The sequence below is a fragment of the Pelodiscus sinensis genome, chromosome 28 (assembly GCF_052426305.1).
Source record: "Pelodiscus sinensis isolate ZL-2025 chromosome 28, ASM5242630v1, whole genome shotgun sequence".
Taxonomy (NCBI): Eukaryota; Metazoa; Chordata; order Testudines; family Trionychidae; genus Pelodiscus; species Pelodiscus sinensis.
The window spans coordinates 8295412-8312915 of NC_143079.1; the positions used below are offsets into that span (position 1 = coordinate 8295412).

Below are 17504 nucleotides of genomic sequence, written 5' to 3' on the forward strand. Positions count from 1 at the left end.
ACTTCTCAGTAAAATGCCAGTGCAGTTATTTGGGGGGTATCTGCAAATCAGGCCCATTGTCTTTAGCATGATAGAGCGTGTTTGACTTATAGGACTTGCTGATCTTGTTGCTATAAATCAAGAGTGGCCCCAGTGAAGTCCGAGGGATTAGTGGGAGCCCAGTTAAACCAGACATGTTTTTAACAGGTCTCTGACTTCAGTCTTGGGCAAAACTTGCACTCTGTGCTAGAAATAAGTGAACGGCAAGTTCTAGCTGTCTGTGTCTTCCCGCTCCATCTTGTGGCAAAAAGTTTTATAAGGACACCTCAATTGCTGCTGAAATCTCAGGAGGCAAATTAAAAATGTCCTGTCAAAGAGGGATTGTATCTTAGTAGATAATGAAAGTGAGTCACTTATGGAGTGCATCCCTTAAGCAAATATGGGATTTGGCTGGCTCAGATGGATAGGTTTGGAGGATGTGTGGGAGGGGAGGGGTTGAAAGTTGTCCCTGTTTTTATTTTACTGCATTTCTTGCTTGGGTGTTCTCTGCCATGTGTTAAAAGGACAGTTTGTGCAAGGGAATATCTTTTGTTGAACCATGTTCTGTGGGTGAGACAGAGCTCTTGAAAGCTTCTCTCATCAGGTTGGTCCAATAAAAGATATTACAGGTTGGACCTCCCTGGTCCGGAATGAGGGAATTTGCCGGATCAGGGGAGATCCCCTGCCACTGGTTTCCCAGGACGCTGCCTCTCCCTCCTGCTGGATCCACTCCAGCCCTGCTGCTACAGGGCTTGGGCCTTGGCTCTGGCCTGCTTCTACCAGTTGGCTGGCACTCTCCAGGGACAAAGCTTCCATTCGCCGTGGCCCCACTTCTGTCCTGCCTGGTCGGGGCTTCCTGGGTCTGGGCTGTATGGCTCCCCCACTGTGTCACACCGGGTCAGGGCTCCGTGGCTGCTCTGCTGTGCCACGGCCAGCTGGGGCTCCCCAGTCCCACTTGTGGACCTCTCCCGCTGCTGGACTCCTGACCGGCTTGCGCTCCAGGGCACCAGGGCTCTCTGGTCCAATAAAATCCGTGATCCTGCTGGACTACGGATGTTGCTGAACCAGAGTCCCGGATTCAGGAGGTTCAACCTTTACCACCTCCTCCTTGTGTCTCTAATATTCTGGGACTGACACGACCAAAACTCCATGTTTTAAAGGGACAGAAGCTCACACTTGGACCTGATTCTCCTCTCTCTCTCTCTTACACCACTATAAATCAGGAAACAACTTTTAAAAACAACTAGCAGTCCTGTGGCACCTTAGAAACAGAAATATGTATATAGTGTCATGAGCTTTCGTGGGCAAAACCCACTTCCTCAGATGAGATCATAGAATCCTAGAACACTAGAACTTGAAAGGGACCTCGAGAGGTCATCAAGTCTAGTCCTCTCCCCTTCTGGCAGGATCAGGTACCATTTAGATCATCCCTGATACATGTCTCTCTAATGTGCTCTTAAATATCTCCAGTGATGGAGACTTTACAACCTCCCAAGGCAATTTATTCCAGTGTTTAACCACACTGACAGGAAGTTTTTCCTAATGTCCAATCTAAACCTCCCTTGCTGCAATTTAAGCCCATTGCTTCTTGTCCTATCATCAGAGGCCAAAGAGAACAATTTTTCTCCTTCCTCCTTGTAACGCCCTTTTAGGTACTTGAAAACTTCAATCATATCCCCCTCCTCAGTCTTCTCCTTTCCAAATTAAACAAGCCCAATTGTTTTAGCCTTCCCTCCTAGCTCATGTTTTCGAGATCTTTCATCATTTTATTGCTCTTTTCTGGACCATCTCCAATTTTTCCACATCTTTCTTGAAATATGGTGCCCAGAACTGGACACAATACTCCAAGTGAGGCCTAATCAGCACAGAGTAGAGTGGAAGAATGACTTCTCGTGTCTTGCTTACAACACTCCTGTTACTGCATCCCAGAATCATGTTCACTTTTTTTGCAACAGTGTCACGCTGTTTGGTCCCTTTCTGCCGTACTCCTTCCAAGACAGTCGCTTCCCATTCTGTATGTATGAGACTGATTGTTCCTATCGAAGTGGAGCACTTTTCCTTTGTCCTTACTAAACTTTGTCCTATTTACCTCAGACCATTTCTCATCATTATGACCCTATCCTCCAAAGCAGTTGCAGCCCTTCCCAACTTGGTATTATCTGCAAACTTAATAAACGAACTCTTTCTGCCAATATCTAAATCGTTGCTGAAGATATTGAACAGAACCAGTCCCAAAACAGACCCCTGTGGAACCCCACTTGTTATGCCCTTCCAGCATGATTGTGAACCGTTAATAACTACTCTCTGAGGGTATGTCTACACTACCCCCCCTAGTTCGAACTAGGGGGGGTAATGTAGTCATACGGAGTTGCAAATGAAGCCCGGGATTTGAATTTCCCGGGCTTCATTTGCATAAAGCCGGCCGGCGCCATTTTTAAATGCCGGCTAGGTCGGACCCCCTGCCGCGCGGCTACACGCAGCACGGACTAGCTAGTTCGGATTAGGCTTCCTAATCCGAACTAGCTGTACACCTCGTTCCATAAGAAGCCTAATCCGAACTAGCTAGTCCGTGCCGCGTGTAGCCGCGCGGCAGGGGGTCCGACCTAGCCGGCATTTAAAAATGGCGCCGGCCGGCTTTATGCAAATGAAGCCCGGGAAATTCAAATCCCAGGCTTCATTTGCAACTCCGTATGACTGCATTACCCCCCCTAGTTCAAACTAGGGGGGTAGTATAAACATACCCTGAGAACGGTTATCCAGCCAGTTATGCACCCATCTTATAGCAGCCTCATCTAGGTGGTATTTCCCTAGTTTATTGATAAGAAGTCATGCGAGACAGTGTCAAATGCCTTACTAAAGTCTAGGTATACCACATCCACCACTTCTTCCTTATCTACAAGGCTTGATATCCTATCAAAGAAAGCTATCAGATTGGTTTGACATAATTTCTTTTTTACAAATCCATGCCGGCTGTTTCCTAACACCTTATTGTCTTCCAGTTGTTTCTAGATGGATTCCTCAGTTACTTGCTCCTTTATCTTCCCTGGCACAGAAGTTAAACTGATTGTTTTCTGGGTTCTTATTTCCCTTTATATAGATAGGTGCTATATTTGCCCTTTTCCAGTCTTCTGGAATCTCTTCTTACTTCCATGACTTTTCAAAGATGATAGCTAAAGGCTCAGATACCTCCTCTATCAGTTCCTTGAGTATTCTAGGATGCATTTCATCAGGCCCTGGTGACTTGAAGACATCTAACTTTTCCAAGTCATTTTTAACTTGTTCTTTTTTTATATTAACTTCTAAACCTACCCCATTTCCACTAACATTCTCTATGTTGGCATCCCGTCACCATCAAACTTGGTGAAAACTGAAACAAAGAAGTCATTAAGCACCTTTGTCATTTCCAAGTTTCCTGATATTGTTTCTCCCTTCTCACTGAGCAATGGGCCTACCCTATCCTTGGTCTTCCTCTTGCTTTTAATATATTTATAGAATGTCATCTTGTTACCCTTTATGTCTCTAACTAGATGATCTTGAGGAAACCAGTGGCGATACCCTACTGTAAAATTGGCATAAAAAGAGAATTAGATTCTGATGTATTTTAGATGGTACAAGATGGAGTATAGAAGTATCTTGTATCTGTAACTTAGGATAGAATTAATGAGAGAACTTAAACACCATTTTCAGAAATAAACTGCAAGAACTAATGTTGCTGAGCTATAAGAAATCAGAGAAGGGAATCAAAAAACTTGGTTGAAGTAAAGAACCAAATTGTAATTAGTAGGGGACAGTTTCTTAGGAAATTCTTCAGAAATTTGGATACTTACTTACCCCCCCAGTAGGAGTTAAAATCAAAACTATTGTTGCGGTAAAAGCCTGAGCCGAAGGGAAACCCCTCTGAACATTTCAGGTGGGATAATGAATTCAAGTTTCTGCTCTCCTAGCCATGCCTTGTTCACATGGGTTAAAATTCACATTGCAAATGTAGAAATCTTCTGGATCTTTTGAAGTTAAGGGAATTGCAACTGGGATTTGACTTAGACACATCTGTTAAGGTTTATCTGCTAACATGGTAGGGGACCGGTGAGAAGATTAAAACAAAACAAAACGTAGGAATAATTGTCCTTTAAAAATCACGTGTGGTCATCCCACCCTCATTTCAGTCTCCTTTGCTTTCAATATCTTTTCATTGTTTCTAGGTTTTCCCTCATTGCAGGCTGATGGATTGGCAACTGCTAACTTCCAGAGCACCCCGCCCCCACCTCCGCCCAAGAGCAAACCCTATGAGAATAGCAACTCGCGGAACTCCGTAGAGGTAAGGAAATTGGAGCTGACACTTTTTTGGAAGCCGGATCTTGAGAAAGCAGCACCAGTGGAATTTTCCCAGTTGCTTTGCTACTTGAAACTTGTCTGATCCGTTTACTGGTTTGCTTCCTGAAACCACCAGAGAGCAAGAAGTTTTCCATTTAATGGGAAGACAGTCTAGCTGGACCCTTTCTTCCGCTGAAAAGAACAGGCTTTTCCTTCCTTGGCAAAATATGTATTATCAAATGTTCGGTGTTTTCTTGTTATTGAAAACATGATGACCTGGGAATTTAATAACTAAAGTCAGGGTATAAATATCACAGTGTTCTCCAGTACGGGGCAGTGGGAGGGAGGGGAGGACAGGAAGAAGTGCTAGGTCAAGATTTTCAGAAGTGACTAGTGATTTCTGAGTGCTCAATTTTAAGACACTTTGGAGAAGCCTGATTTTCCAAGGGCAGGTGCTTTTCATTTGCTGAAAACCAGCATTAAAACTATAGGCCAAGGCAGTTTTCTGATCTTCCTAAAGTCACCGTCTGACTGTGGCATCATAATATTGTCAATGTGTCCTGCTGTAATGCCTTTTATTGGAAAGCATCTGAAAGAGCTTTACAAGGTTGGCACATTAATGCCCAAGCTGTGTTTATAAGGATCCTTTCAACCGGCACTGAAATGCAGCCATTGTGACCTTGAACATCCCTTTTACAGGGGGGTAGGCAACTCCGGCTCTCACCCCAGCCATCAGGGAGGGCCAGGCTGTGGCCACACCATCCCGGGACCCTTCTCCTTCCCCCGCTCACCCCCCGATATACCACCCCAGGTCCCTTCTCTTCCCCAGGCCACATCAGCCCGGGCCCTTTCTCCCTCCCCGCCCACGCCAGCCCGGGTCCTTTCTCCCTCCCCGCCCACGCCAGCCCGGGTCCTTTCTCCCTCCCCGCCCACACCAGCCCAAGCCTTTTCTCCCTCCCCGCCCACACCAGCCCAGGTCCTTTCTCCCTCCCCGCCCACACCAACCTGGGCCTCTTTGCCCTCCCCTGGCCATGCCAGCTCACACCCTTTTTCTCCCCCCCACACACCTTCCTCCCCCACTGCAACCTAACCCTAACTCCCCCTCCCGGCCATGGCAGGCCCCACACTCTCCTCCCAGTCAGCAGTAGGCAGAGAGGGGGGCTGCTCTGAGGCCTCACAGGCCCTGCGCTCTCCCCCCACCTGCTGGGAGAGGAGCAGGGGGGGCTGCTCTGAGGCCTCGCAGGCCCCACACTCTCCCCCCGCCTGCCATGGGAGGGCCTCTCTGAGGCCTCACAGGTCCCATGCAGCAGCCAAGCACTGGGGAAAGGAGAGGAGGCAGGCGGGATGCAGAGAGACATGATGATGTCACACTGTCGTCCCGCAGGAAAACCGTTTTTATAGAGAGTGATTTTAAAAATGCTTGGGGGTATTTAGACCATGTCTGTGATCTGAGCTGGACTGGGCTTCCCATGCTCATGTCCTGACCCCTATGCAGAACACGCAGCTGAGCCAGGCATCTTAAAATTTGGGGCATCGCTGGGTCTTAATGTCCACCCCCCACCTCTTCCTAGCCCTGCTCTGTGGCTTTTCTCCCTCCGGAGAGGCTCTGGTTAGCTTGAAGATTGCACAGTCTGGCAGGCCTTCGAACCTCTGACAGAGCCAGTCAAGGGGTAATGGAGCCACGTAAGAGGCATTGGCCAACCCTAGGTATTTCCTGTCCCTTTCTGAATTGACTGCGTTCTCCCACAGCACCTTAGTTTCAAATTTGCTTTAAAAATGTCCTGAGTGTGTTGCGTCAGATTGTAAAATCACGTCTCTAAAAAATCATCCCCTGGACCCACTTGGCCGCCGTCGGGTGCGGGAGCACCGGTTGAACAGTACTGTGCAGGGCCCCATAAATCCTAAGGACAGCCATGCGTTCTGGTAGTCACGCTAGTAGCCGTAGTGGAGGCACAACTGAGTCCGGCAGAAAACGTCCCCACTGGTTGCAGGGTGGGGGGAAGGGCTCGGCCATCCCTGCCCAGGCTGCTGAAGTACCATTGCTATTTATACTCGTGCTAGCTTGAGGAGCGCCACACGTGACTCTGCGTGAGTTTTGCACAGATTCCCAATGACGGCATTTCTAGCAGGGCTGGGGCGCCCTCCAGTACCCCCACGATGGGACCGATTTATTCTGACTTAGAGGCCACCTACACCGTCCTTGCTAGGGGGGTGTTTCTGCAAATCCTGACCTTGTCCGCTTGACGTAGCGTGAGAAATGAGGCTGCGTGGCTGCACAAGATGGTCTGGCTGCGGGAAACGTGTGAGGGCCGTGGATGTGCTAGGAGTTATTGTGCAGGATTCCTGAAGCGATCCCTTTCCCTGAGCCTTAGAAAACGACACTGTCATTGACCTCAGCCTGCAGCCAGGGCTGACTCCGGCCTGTGGAGAGGCTGTAAAAGTATTTCACCAGAAGGCTTTTGCACATGGCTTTTTAAGTTATAAAGCCCCCTCCCTCCCCCCACACACTCCACACCCCTTTCTTGTCTCTAAATGGTTTTGAAATCCAGGCTGGTTAGTCTGAGCAAGAAGAGACCACATGGCCTCTTGCTCATCCAGCTTTCGTTCAGGTCTCGCTTATTACAAACGTGCCCCTTAGCAGCTGCTTAGCTTAGCATTGGTTAAAATGGCTGAAGGGGAAAAGCCAAAGCACCCTAGAGTGCAAATCTGTGCAAAAACAAGGGGCGGCTTTAAAATCCCCATCCTCGTTCAGGAAGAGTGGGAAATTTTTTTGTACTGACACTCGTGGTCTGATTCATTCATTCTTTGCAGTCATATGCGCTAGGGCAGTGGGATATAAACACTACCATTCTCACTGGCTAGCATGTTACACCCACCTGGGCCTCACTGTAATTGTGTCAATCATCACACACATTGCAGTTGGAAAATCATGCCCTGGGTCAATGGAGAGCTCCCCTCAGTACAGATGGTATTTCAAGGCTCCAGCACTGTGGGAAAGTAGTGTCCCCATTTTACAGATGGGAAAACTGTGGCACACAGACTTGTTGCAGCTCGGACAGCGAGACAAAGGCTGATGTCCAGTCTTGTGTGTAATAGTATAGTCGATTAACAGATTAACCAATAAGCAAAAGTTTATAGGTTAATGCTATAGACTATACGCATTTCCTTCCCCCCACCCTTGCCAGTAAATTTTTTGCAGGCTGCCCAGCAGCCTGGCTCAGTTCTGGCTCCCACCAGTCCAGAACCCATCCCTGCTGCAGCTCTGCATTTAAAGTGTAATAGAAGCCAGGTGGACAGGCAGCCTGGCTCAGTTCCAGCTTGCACCGGGTCCAGGAGCTAAGACCCCCCCTTAGGACAGGGGCTGCTGCCACCCCATTCTGCTGCCTCTTTATCAGAGGCAGCAGCACTGGGCAACAGACAGCTGGTCCAGAAGGGGAGCTGGTTTTTAAACTGGCTCCTCTCTTGGACCAGCTCCTGTCTGGCACCCTGTACTGCTGCCTCTGATACAGCGGCTGCTGGCCCCGCCACTGGGGACTATAGAATAGTCGACTAACCAATAAAAATTCATGAGGTTACTCGACTATTCAATGAACCGATATTTAACATCCCTAGTTCCATCCTCTGGTGCGGAGTTCTGTCTAGAGTGAAATCGGAGAGTTTAATCTTGAAATAAGTAGCAGGGATGGTGTCTACATGTCTGTTGCCTGGGAGAGCAGAACGTCTCACACCTCTCTCTGATTGTGTGTTTTATCGTCCCCAGATTGCCCCGCCACTGCCCAGCAGGCGTGAAGTCAAACCTCCCCCTCCGCCTCCGAAAGCAAGAAAATCCAGCGTGATCTCTTCGGAGCAGGGATCGCAATAAGGGTCTCACACCTGGAGCAAAATGGGCTGCTGGATCTTTCCAGCCCTAGAGACTGATCTCATCCCCCATTCCTTTCCCTGGGAATTTCTCCAGATCGTTCCAGAATAAGCCACGTGAACGGTCTACCCTTCGCATTCCCAAATCTCTGATTTTCCTGTCACGCATTAAGACACTAAGCCCTACGGGGACCCTTGTGAGTTTTAAAATGGAGGCAGCATTACCGGAAATCTGAAACTCCCCCACCCCAAAAGGCCTAGTCTGTGGCGTAGTGGTTCCTCCCGTGAACCTGCGGCAGTGCAAACCCCTTGTGCAGAGGGGCAGCGCTGGTGTAAACAGGTAAGCCGCAGCGATGCACAACGCTGAAACTGCCCCGGCGTGTTGGCCTTGCAGGGTAATACCTACGCAGCTGCACCCGTGGGGGAGGGGAGGCAAAGGAGAGCTCTGACTGGCATGGAATGGAAGAGACGACAGCTGGTCCCATCTGGGAAGTGCGGCCCCTAGAGACGCTAGGTGCCGCCATGTGATGCTGCGCCTCATTGAAGTGGCCTTAGGAGGTTCTGATTGTGTCCTGAGATCGGCTGGGAGCAAAAATGAACGTCACTGGCTGAGCCCTATTGTATCTGCTGGGTGCCCCTTTGTGGTGAAGGTGAGGGCAGGTTGCCCCCACGTGGGCCAGCAACGGGGGTAGCTCGCTCCCAGGGGAGAGCTTGTGTTGACCCAAGCCCGCCGCACCCCTCGCTGCTGGTTTCTGTTGGAACACGGCCACGCGGTTGGCGCTGCACTTTGTCCCAGCCAGCGTGCCCACGGGCCACCATGCACTGCATCTTGTTTGAGGAACGGTGGTAACGTCCTCTCTTCCACGGGACTCGCTGCTTTAGCATCGCCAGGCTGCTGCTACTATGGGCAGCTCAGCAAGAGGGGCAGACGTTACGTCTGTAGTGTGTGAGACGACCCTGACATGGCCGCAGCTAGCCCAGGTCAGCCGAGCCAGGTTCATAGGGCTTGGGCAATGGGGCTATAAGATTGCAGCGCCGACATTCGGGGTGGGGCTGGAGCCTACAGTGGGGGAAGGTCCCAAGGCAAAATGTCAACACTGCTATTGATTGCCCCCCAGCTCAAGCCCAAGCTAAGTGGCTTTAACAAGCGTGAAAATCGGGGCCCTTTTTTCAGGGGAAGGGATTCTTGTCTATACAAGACCAGGCCCCGACTATCAGATTGCGTCTGGTCACCCTAGTTGACCTGGGCTCTCTGAGGCTTGGTGCTGTGGATTTTTATCACAATACAGATCTGACTCTCATAAACCAACCGGCATAGCCATTAGCCTGTCAAATCCCAATGATCTGTCTTGGCCAACAGCACACGCTCTGTTATCACAACTCTTGTGCCTTTTGTCCCTGAGCTTCCATTGTATTCGACACACAAAACGCTTGCCCTAACTCAGGGGTTCTCAAACTTTGTGATACCGCGACCCCCCTCTAAGTTGCTTGCGACCCCCTGAGGGGTCGGGACCCACAGATTGAAAAACACGGCCTTACCTTGTACCAATCACTAAACTCAAAGGAGTCAGACCTAGTCCTGAGAGGGCCATGAAAGACTGGGCAGTTAACCCTGAAGTTTCTGATTTCTTGGATGACTCTAGTTCCTTGTGAGTGGCAGGTGCTGAATGTGACAATTTTGCTGCTGTTCATCTTTTGTAAAAAATCTCCGGAGGTATCCAGAACAGAGAGGCAGTCAGCCTGTGAAGTCCAGGCCTGGATCCAAACTTGTTGAAAGATCAGAGGGGTCTTTGAGTCTGGGGATTTAGCTCAACCCATCAGAGAAAGGAGCCAGCTGAGGTGTTCAGACTGGGTACATATCTAAAGTGTTGTTTCGGGGTGCCTGGATCCTGAGTTTCGGTTTGGGCCCATTTCTAATCAGGAAAGGGTTATCTGAGATGTCAGACCAGATCTGAAGCTGGGGTAAATCAGGGTCGCCTTGTTTACTTCACTTGAGCTAAGCTATCTTGCACCAGATGAGGCCCATAGCCCGATTCTGATCTTAGTTACACCAGGGTAACGCGACTGACTTCAGTGGAGACATTCCTGATTTAAAGAAAAGGAAAGCAAGCTTGAGTCCCATGACTTTGCAGCAGGAAAAGTGCAAGCAAAACTGTGGGATATGGGGGTTTCTATCCTTGGTTCTTCTGAGAAATAATTATGCTCATTAACCCTAACTGCCATCATGATCCACAGAGAGCGGCAGTCAATGGGCATCTTTCCAGAGAATATAGTGGGCTTGGCTCAAGCCCTGAGTCATCTCACTTGTCCAGCTTTATAGGCTGTGACCGTAATTCTTGTTATCTTGTTTCATAAATCAGTCCCTCCAGCTCCAGCTCATTTTCATCACTCTGAAGTCTGTCCATAATTTTTTGATCACGTGGTCCTCTGGATAGCTGAGGTCAATTTTTAAAAATGAGTGCTTGCTCTTTTTCGTAAATGAAAGAACTAGGGGGACCATATTCATAGAATCCTAGGGCTGGAAGAGACCCTAGGAGGTCATCGAGTCCAGCCCCCTGCCCAAGGCAGGACCAATCCCAACTAAACCATCCCAGCCAGGGCTTTGTCAAGCCGAGACTTAAAAATCTCTAGGGATGGAGATTCCACCATCTCCCTAGGTAACCAATTCCAGTGCTTCACCACCCTTCTAATGAAATAGTTTTTCCTAATATCCAACCTAGACCTCTCCCTCTGTAACTTGAGACCATTGTTCCTTGTTCTGCCATCTGTCACTACTGAGAACAGCCTCTCTCCATCCTCTTTGGAACCTCCCCTCAGGGAGTTGAAGGCTGCTATCAAATCCCCCCTCCCTCTTCTCTTCTGCAGACTAAATAAGCCCAAATCCCTCAGCCTCTCCTCATAGGTCAAGTGCTCCAGCCCCCTCATCATTTTGGTTGCCTCCCGCTGGACCCTCTCCAGTGCATCCACATCCTTTCTATAGGGGCGGGCCCAGAATATTCCCCATTCCCTTTATCAGTTTAGGTTTGGACATGAGGCTCATCATCAAAATAGCTTACGGGATGTCTACACTGTAATAAAAAGCCCGTGGCACCCAGATTCAACTTGACCACATAAGGCTAAAAACAGCAGTGCAGATGTTTGGCCTTGGACTGGAACCTGAACTCTGAAGTCCTCTCCCTCTCGGGGCCCAGCCATCTACACTGCAATTGTATAGCCCCACAGCCCAAACTCTGCAAGCCCAAGTCCACTGATACAGGCATGCCCTGGGTCTGTATTGCAGTGTGAACGTAACCTGTGTGACTGGATCAAAACCCATTTGGATTGCAGAATCCTTAAGCCTAGTGATGATTTTAGTTCAGCCCTGTCATAGCAATGGAGCCACCTGCAACGTTTGGAAACCGATCTGAACAGCCACCAGATTTGCAAGGAGAGCAGAGATTTGGTTCAGGGCCAGTGTTCCCTGTGAACTGTGTGCTTGTGAAGCCGCTCAGGAGAAATTCAAATGCCACCCAGCTGATTGGCAGAGTGCTGCACAGGTAGGTTTTTTGTTTCTTCTGGGGGTGCACGTTCACACGTGCTTCGGTGCACAAAAAAATTATTCTGCACATGGATTGAAAAGATTAGAGGGAACCCTGTTCAGGACCAGCTCTGATTAGAAGGCCAGGTCCTTGGGTCATTTAAATCGTGTAGATCCACTGAAAACATGGCTGAAGAGGTAGCCTGCAATGTTCCGAATGTTCATCATATTTTTAATTAAAGCTCATTCCAACATATTTTGTATTGCAGTGGCAGGAGAAATTAGTTTCATTACCTCATTGAAAACCCCAAAGGCCTTTAAGCCTAAGTAAAGTCCTGTCCATTAGTATTGTTGTATTTTTTATTCCAACTGGAACAAACCTGTCTTTTGTATTATGGTTCTTTGGCGTCTGACTCTGGCTAAAAACTGAAACCTACAGAAGCTGCATTTTGCATGGCTCCACAAACAGATTGCATCCCTTAAAGGGTCAGATCAGATTCACATCACCAAAGAAGCTGGAGACATTTTGGAAGTCACACTGCAGTCACATCGCATATGCCTGCTGCTGGGTTTGCTAGAGTGCACTCGCTACTGTCCTTTGGACAGCTGCCTTCTCCAGGGAAGGCTCTGAAAACCTTTCCGAACATCTTGACTGTATTCCACCCCCTCCCCGGGGCTTCCTAGACATCGTCAGTTCCACGTTACATTTTTGGACATAGACTTGAGTTGACTTGACAACCTCGAGGTTTTCTTATTTTGGACTCACCCTTTCCCTGCCGTGCCGGACCCACACAATCCTGAAGTCCTCACTCAAAACTCTTACTGACTTCAGTGGAATTTTTTTTCTGACAAAGGACCGCAGGGTCTGGTAATAAGTGAATTGTGTGTGTGTGTGTGTGCGTGTGTGTGTGCGCATATTTCACCTGGTCTTAATTCGGTCACTTTTCCAGTCCTGTACTGATCAGTCAGTATCTGCTGCATGCTGTTTCCTTGCACTACAGAAACTGTTCCAGGCACAAAATGGATAGAGTGGAACTTTTCCTCTCACTCGAGATATCCAGAGGAAAGCATGAATCTTTGCAAGAACTATAGCTAGTGGCTTTTCCCTCAGTGAGTAAGGGAGCACTGCAGGGACAGGCCAGCCCTGCCTGACTCCTTGCTAGTTCTGTTTCTCTGTGATTTGATTGACTCCATTAGCCTTTACTTGCTGGTATATTTTGTGTGCTTACCAACTGTACATCAAAGAAGAACTGGACCTGATCAGAAAGTCCAGATTTGAACAACCTTGAAATTTGGAAAGAACTTTGCCGCCTTAATTCTAACAAACCAAACTCAAAACCTCAGTCCAGAGACCCCTGAACTTTGGATCCAAATCTGCCATTTGCAGCTTGGGCCCATCTCTTGCAGCATCCTGACATTTCCCCCTTCCACCTGTTTTTAAATGCCTGTTAATTTCCCATTTTTTCAGGCTTGTTACAGAGAGGATTGATGGACAAGGTACCTGGTCTGTAAGGGGGACAAATTTTTTCTGCCATCCAGCTGCCAGTCACCAGTTACTTTCCATCTTCTTGTGGCGCATTTAGCAAGCTGGGAAGGTGAATGTCGTTTCTGACCGCTCCCCTAGCTGTTGACTCTGAACCAAGAAGCCTTAAGCTTTTTTTTTTTTTTTTACACTGTGACTGATACAAGCCAGTTTGATTCTTGTCTTCCATTAGGGGTTGAGCTCTTTAAACAGGTTGCTTCCTGGCACCAACTTGCCTGACAACTTCCTTACAGTTTGCCTTGATATGCCAGCTGCACAATTCAAATGTCTCTTCTTGCTGGCTTGTTGTCTGGCAAGTCTGAACTTCGTATAGCTGAAACCTTATTTCTGCAGGAGTGGGACAGGGCTGTGGTTTTGAGAGGGACCATGTATTTCATCCATCTTTAAACACTCACTTTTGGGGCAGGGGCTCAAAGTTGGGGAGTTTTTATTTGCTATGGCTCCAGTCTGTGTCTCACTTGAGTTAGCCTTTCTTTATCATCGTGTATGGAAACCGTGCTCATGAGCAGAGAGTCTCAGAGGGGTTGGCCGGGTTAGTCTGTATCTGTCAAAGCAACGAGGAGTTCTGTGGCACCTTAGAGCTCCTCATTCTTCATGAGTGGAGGTTTGTTTCCTTAAAGCCACGTTGTTGATTGGAGTGCAGTGCTTAAGGGGTTAATCCTCAGCTAGTATAAATCAGATTGCCTCTGAAAGGGCACATTTTCAAGCATCAAAGTGATTTAGGAGCCTAGTTTCCATTTTCAAAAGAGAAATAGGCTCTTAAGTGCCAGATTTTTAAAGGCATTTGGGTATTTAAATCAATACTAGGCTAGGCACCCTGGCACCTCTTAAAATCCCACACGATACTGATCTGCATCATTAGGATTCTAAATAGCTGGCCCTCAAAAAACTAGGTTTCATTGAAAGTAAATGGGAGTTAGGCACCGAAATCCATTTTGAAAATGGGAGTTAGGATTTTCAGTTCTTTGAACGCTATTGACATTTTTGTCCAGTATCTTCAAATGATGACAAAAGCCAAGCCCCGTGGCATATGATCAGTCCATGACAGAAATGAAAGCTGCTTATTATAAAGAAAAAAAATCAAACCTGGGAACCCAAATGGCTTTGCTCTTCAAAACCAGCGTTATACTTCAAGTCCCAGCCTTATAAAACATGATAGTGTTTTCCTAAAATCTGCTCTGGGTCAAACAAGAATAATTGTGGGGAAGTTCAATGGTCTGCATTATTCAGGAGGTCGGATGAGAGGATCACAGTGGTCCCTTCCGGCCTTGGAATCTGTTTGTCTATTCACTTTCTTTCCACTGAGAAATTTGGCCAACACTTGCCTTTTGGGGGCTCTTAATGACAATTTGTATTACTAAGATAACATTTTATTTAAAATATGAGAGGGTCTTATCCGAGCCTGGTGGACAAATGGGCAGCTTTGCCTTTTGCTTCTAGGATTGGGAAAGAAGGGTGTCTCGTGTGAAAACTGTTCTGGGAGGGGCAGTGGTAGAAGAGGCAGCCAGCCCTATCCAGGAGCTGTTGAAAATGTGCATCTAATAAACTTTCCTGCTTGTGTCAACCCCAACCGAACAGTGCTAGTGATAATGTACGATTCATTACCCCAGATTTACTCTCCTTATTTATTTTTATAATTGTAAATGGAAATATTAAAATACTGATATGTCTGTAATTTAACTGTTGGGTTTTTTCGGTTGTGAAAACATTCCTGAAGCCTGCTGGTTCCCTTTTTCAATCCCAGCTGTTTGTTAAAAGCTGCTCAATCATATCTTCTCTGTTTTCATTTCCAGCAACTGCTCTAGACCAGACTGTGTAATTGCCTGGCAAGAACCTCCTTCTAAGATTCCAAGGGAATCTGAAAACACCAGACTAATATGGCTGAATTAATCTCATGACCTTGCAAGGGAGTGATGTTCAGAAGCATACACCCAGTGTTGGTCCAACTCAGGCCAGGACTACAGTACACTTGAATGTAGCTGTGATACTCAGGGCATGAAAAACCCTCACCCCGAGCAACGGAGTTATAGTAACTACTTCTGCCGAAGTAGCTACCGTCTCTGAGAGATGGAGTAACTAAATTGAGGGGTGAGCACTCTTTTGTTGACTTAGGCTATGTCTATGCTTGCACCTGATCGATAAAAGTTTTGTTATTCATGGGTGCTTATCACCCTCCCTATGCATGAACATTATGAACAATAAAATTGTGCCACAGCAAGTGAAATTGTGCCAGTGTCGCAGCTACATTCAAGTGTAACTGATGCTTTGTTGGCAGGAGCGCTCTACTGCCAGTAAAGCAAAACCCCCTCCTAGGAGGGGAAGTATTTTGTCAGCAAATGTGCCAATCCAAAGCATTCACACAGTAGGGATGTTAAATTTCAATTACTCACCTAATCAAGTAGTCGATTGAGTATCCATCGACTACTCCATAAGAGGCGGGAGGTGCTTGCTATGCCACCTCTGCCTTTTACATGTAGTAAGAGTTCCCTGTTTTCATTTGCAGCAACTGCTCTAGACCAGACTGTGTAACTGCCCGGCAAGAACCTCCCTCTAAGAGTCCCTGCTCGTGCCATTTACCCTGCTGCGCCTCTCTCTCCCATGCCTGCCCCATGGAGATGGTGCTGGGGGAAACCGGCTTTTAAGCCAGCTCCCCGCCCACCCCAGCACCATTCTCCCTTCCCCTTCTTCCCCCACCCCCTTCCCCAAGCTGCCTCTGATACAGAGGCAACAAGGTGGGGGAGGAGCAACTAGTTGAGTAATGACTCAACTACCTGATAAGCCTAGGCTTACCAGGTAGTCAACTAGTCGCTTACTTCCCTATCATGCACACTGACTTTAGCAACAGGGCTGTGCCAACCTTGTTGGTAGAAGCTGCATAGTGTAGACCCATGGCCTAGAAAAACTTTAAAGCGCTTCAGAGGTTCATCTGCACTGTTTGTAGTGTAAACTTGCACTCAGCTTCTATTAAATCCCACTAGTTTCTACTGTCTATGTAAACTCTCATACTATGGCCTAGTTTACACTGCACTACACAATTTAAGCTATGCAAACAGCATAACTGAAGTCGCTGTACTTATTGTGGTGGTGTAAGGTCAACAGAGCCTGCTCTGCTGTCGACTCCAGCTGCTCTCTATCATTCTGGTGGAGTACCAGAGTCGAAGAGCGATCCCTTGGCGATCAATTTGTCATGTCTGAGCAGACAGGATACGTTGACTGCCAGTGTATCAATTGCTGCAGTGCCGATGCACCATGTAGCAAAGACAAACCTTAAAGAACATAATATCCTAATGAGAATAGAGTTGGGCCAGCGTGCTTCTGAAAATCCCACCCTACAACATAATGCCACACAATGTCAACATATACAGCCAATATTGGCCTGATCTAGCTCCCTGTATGTGTTAATTGATGGCATTGGTATTATGACCCTTTAATACCATGAGATGGGGGATATGTTACCTCTTCAATCCTGGGGAAAACTTATTTGTACATTATAACATAGCCTCCTTACTAACCTGACCATTTTGATTCTATGGGAGGTTCTTAAGTTTTTTTAAACTACTGTGGACTGCAAGTAGCTTCATATCCCTCTGCAGCTAAATCACCAATACATACAGCTTTTAAACTGGTTCTGAAGAAAGCATCAGAGCCAAGCTTTGGAAAAGGGATTCTGCACCTCTTGACTAAATTTGCATAATATTTACTGATACTGTAAAGCAAGGTGTACAAATGTATGTGTTTAGAAAACACTATATTCACTGTTGTAAAGTTTGTAAATTATTTTTTAAATAAATGTAGTTTGAATAAACCAGCAGAAAATACCCTAAATGTCATCCATGTGTGGACTGCTGAAATTATGATGTAACAGTAGATCAGCTTACGCATTCAGAGGCCCCAACCAAGATGAGGGACTCGTTTAGCTAGACCCCTGTGGGTGCGTCTAGACTGGCAAGATTTTGCGCAAAAGCAGCCGCTTGCCAGCTGTCTACACTGGCCGCTTGAATTTGCACAAGAGCACTGACTTTAACGTACAAAATCAGTGCTTCTTGCACAAATACTTTGACTTTCCCACTCAGGGATAAGCCCTCTTGCGCAAGAATACTTGCACAAGAGGGCCAGTGTAGACAGGCACCTTCATTTTTTGCGCAAGAAAGCCGGATGGCTAAAATGGCCATCAGAGCTTTCTTGCGCAAAAGCGCGTCTAGACTGGGCACGGATGCTTTTGCGCAAAAGCACTTTTTGAGCAAAAGCATCCGTGCC

At 47.4% G+C, this 17504-nt stretch overlaps 1 protein-coding gene across 2 annotated transcripts in view; it reads left to right on the forward strand.

The window, feature by feature from the left end:
* The window catches only part of DOCK5 (dedicator of cytokinesis 5), a 187269-nt gene extending 170192 nt beyond the window's left edge, over nucleotides 1-17077 (forward strand). For both annotated transcript variants that reach the window (XM_075910678.2, XM_006114193.5), the window contains 2 exons: nucleotides 4218-4333; nucleotides 8090-17077. In XM_075910678.2, the coding sequence (XP_075766793.1) occupies nucleotides 4218-4333; nucleotides 8090-8191 (218 nt within the window). In that variant the 3' untranslated portion in view covers nucleotides 8192-17077. The remainder of the gene's footprint in view (nucleotides 1-4217; nucleotides 4334-8089) is intronic.
* The last annotated feature ends 427 nt before the right edge of the window (nucleotides 17078-17504 follow it).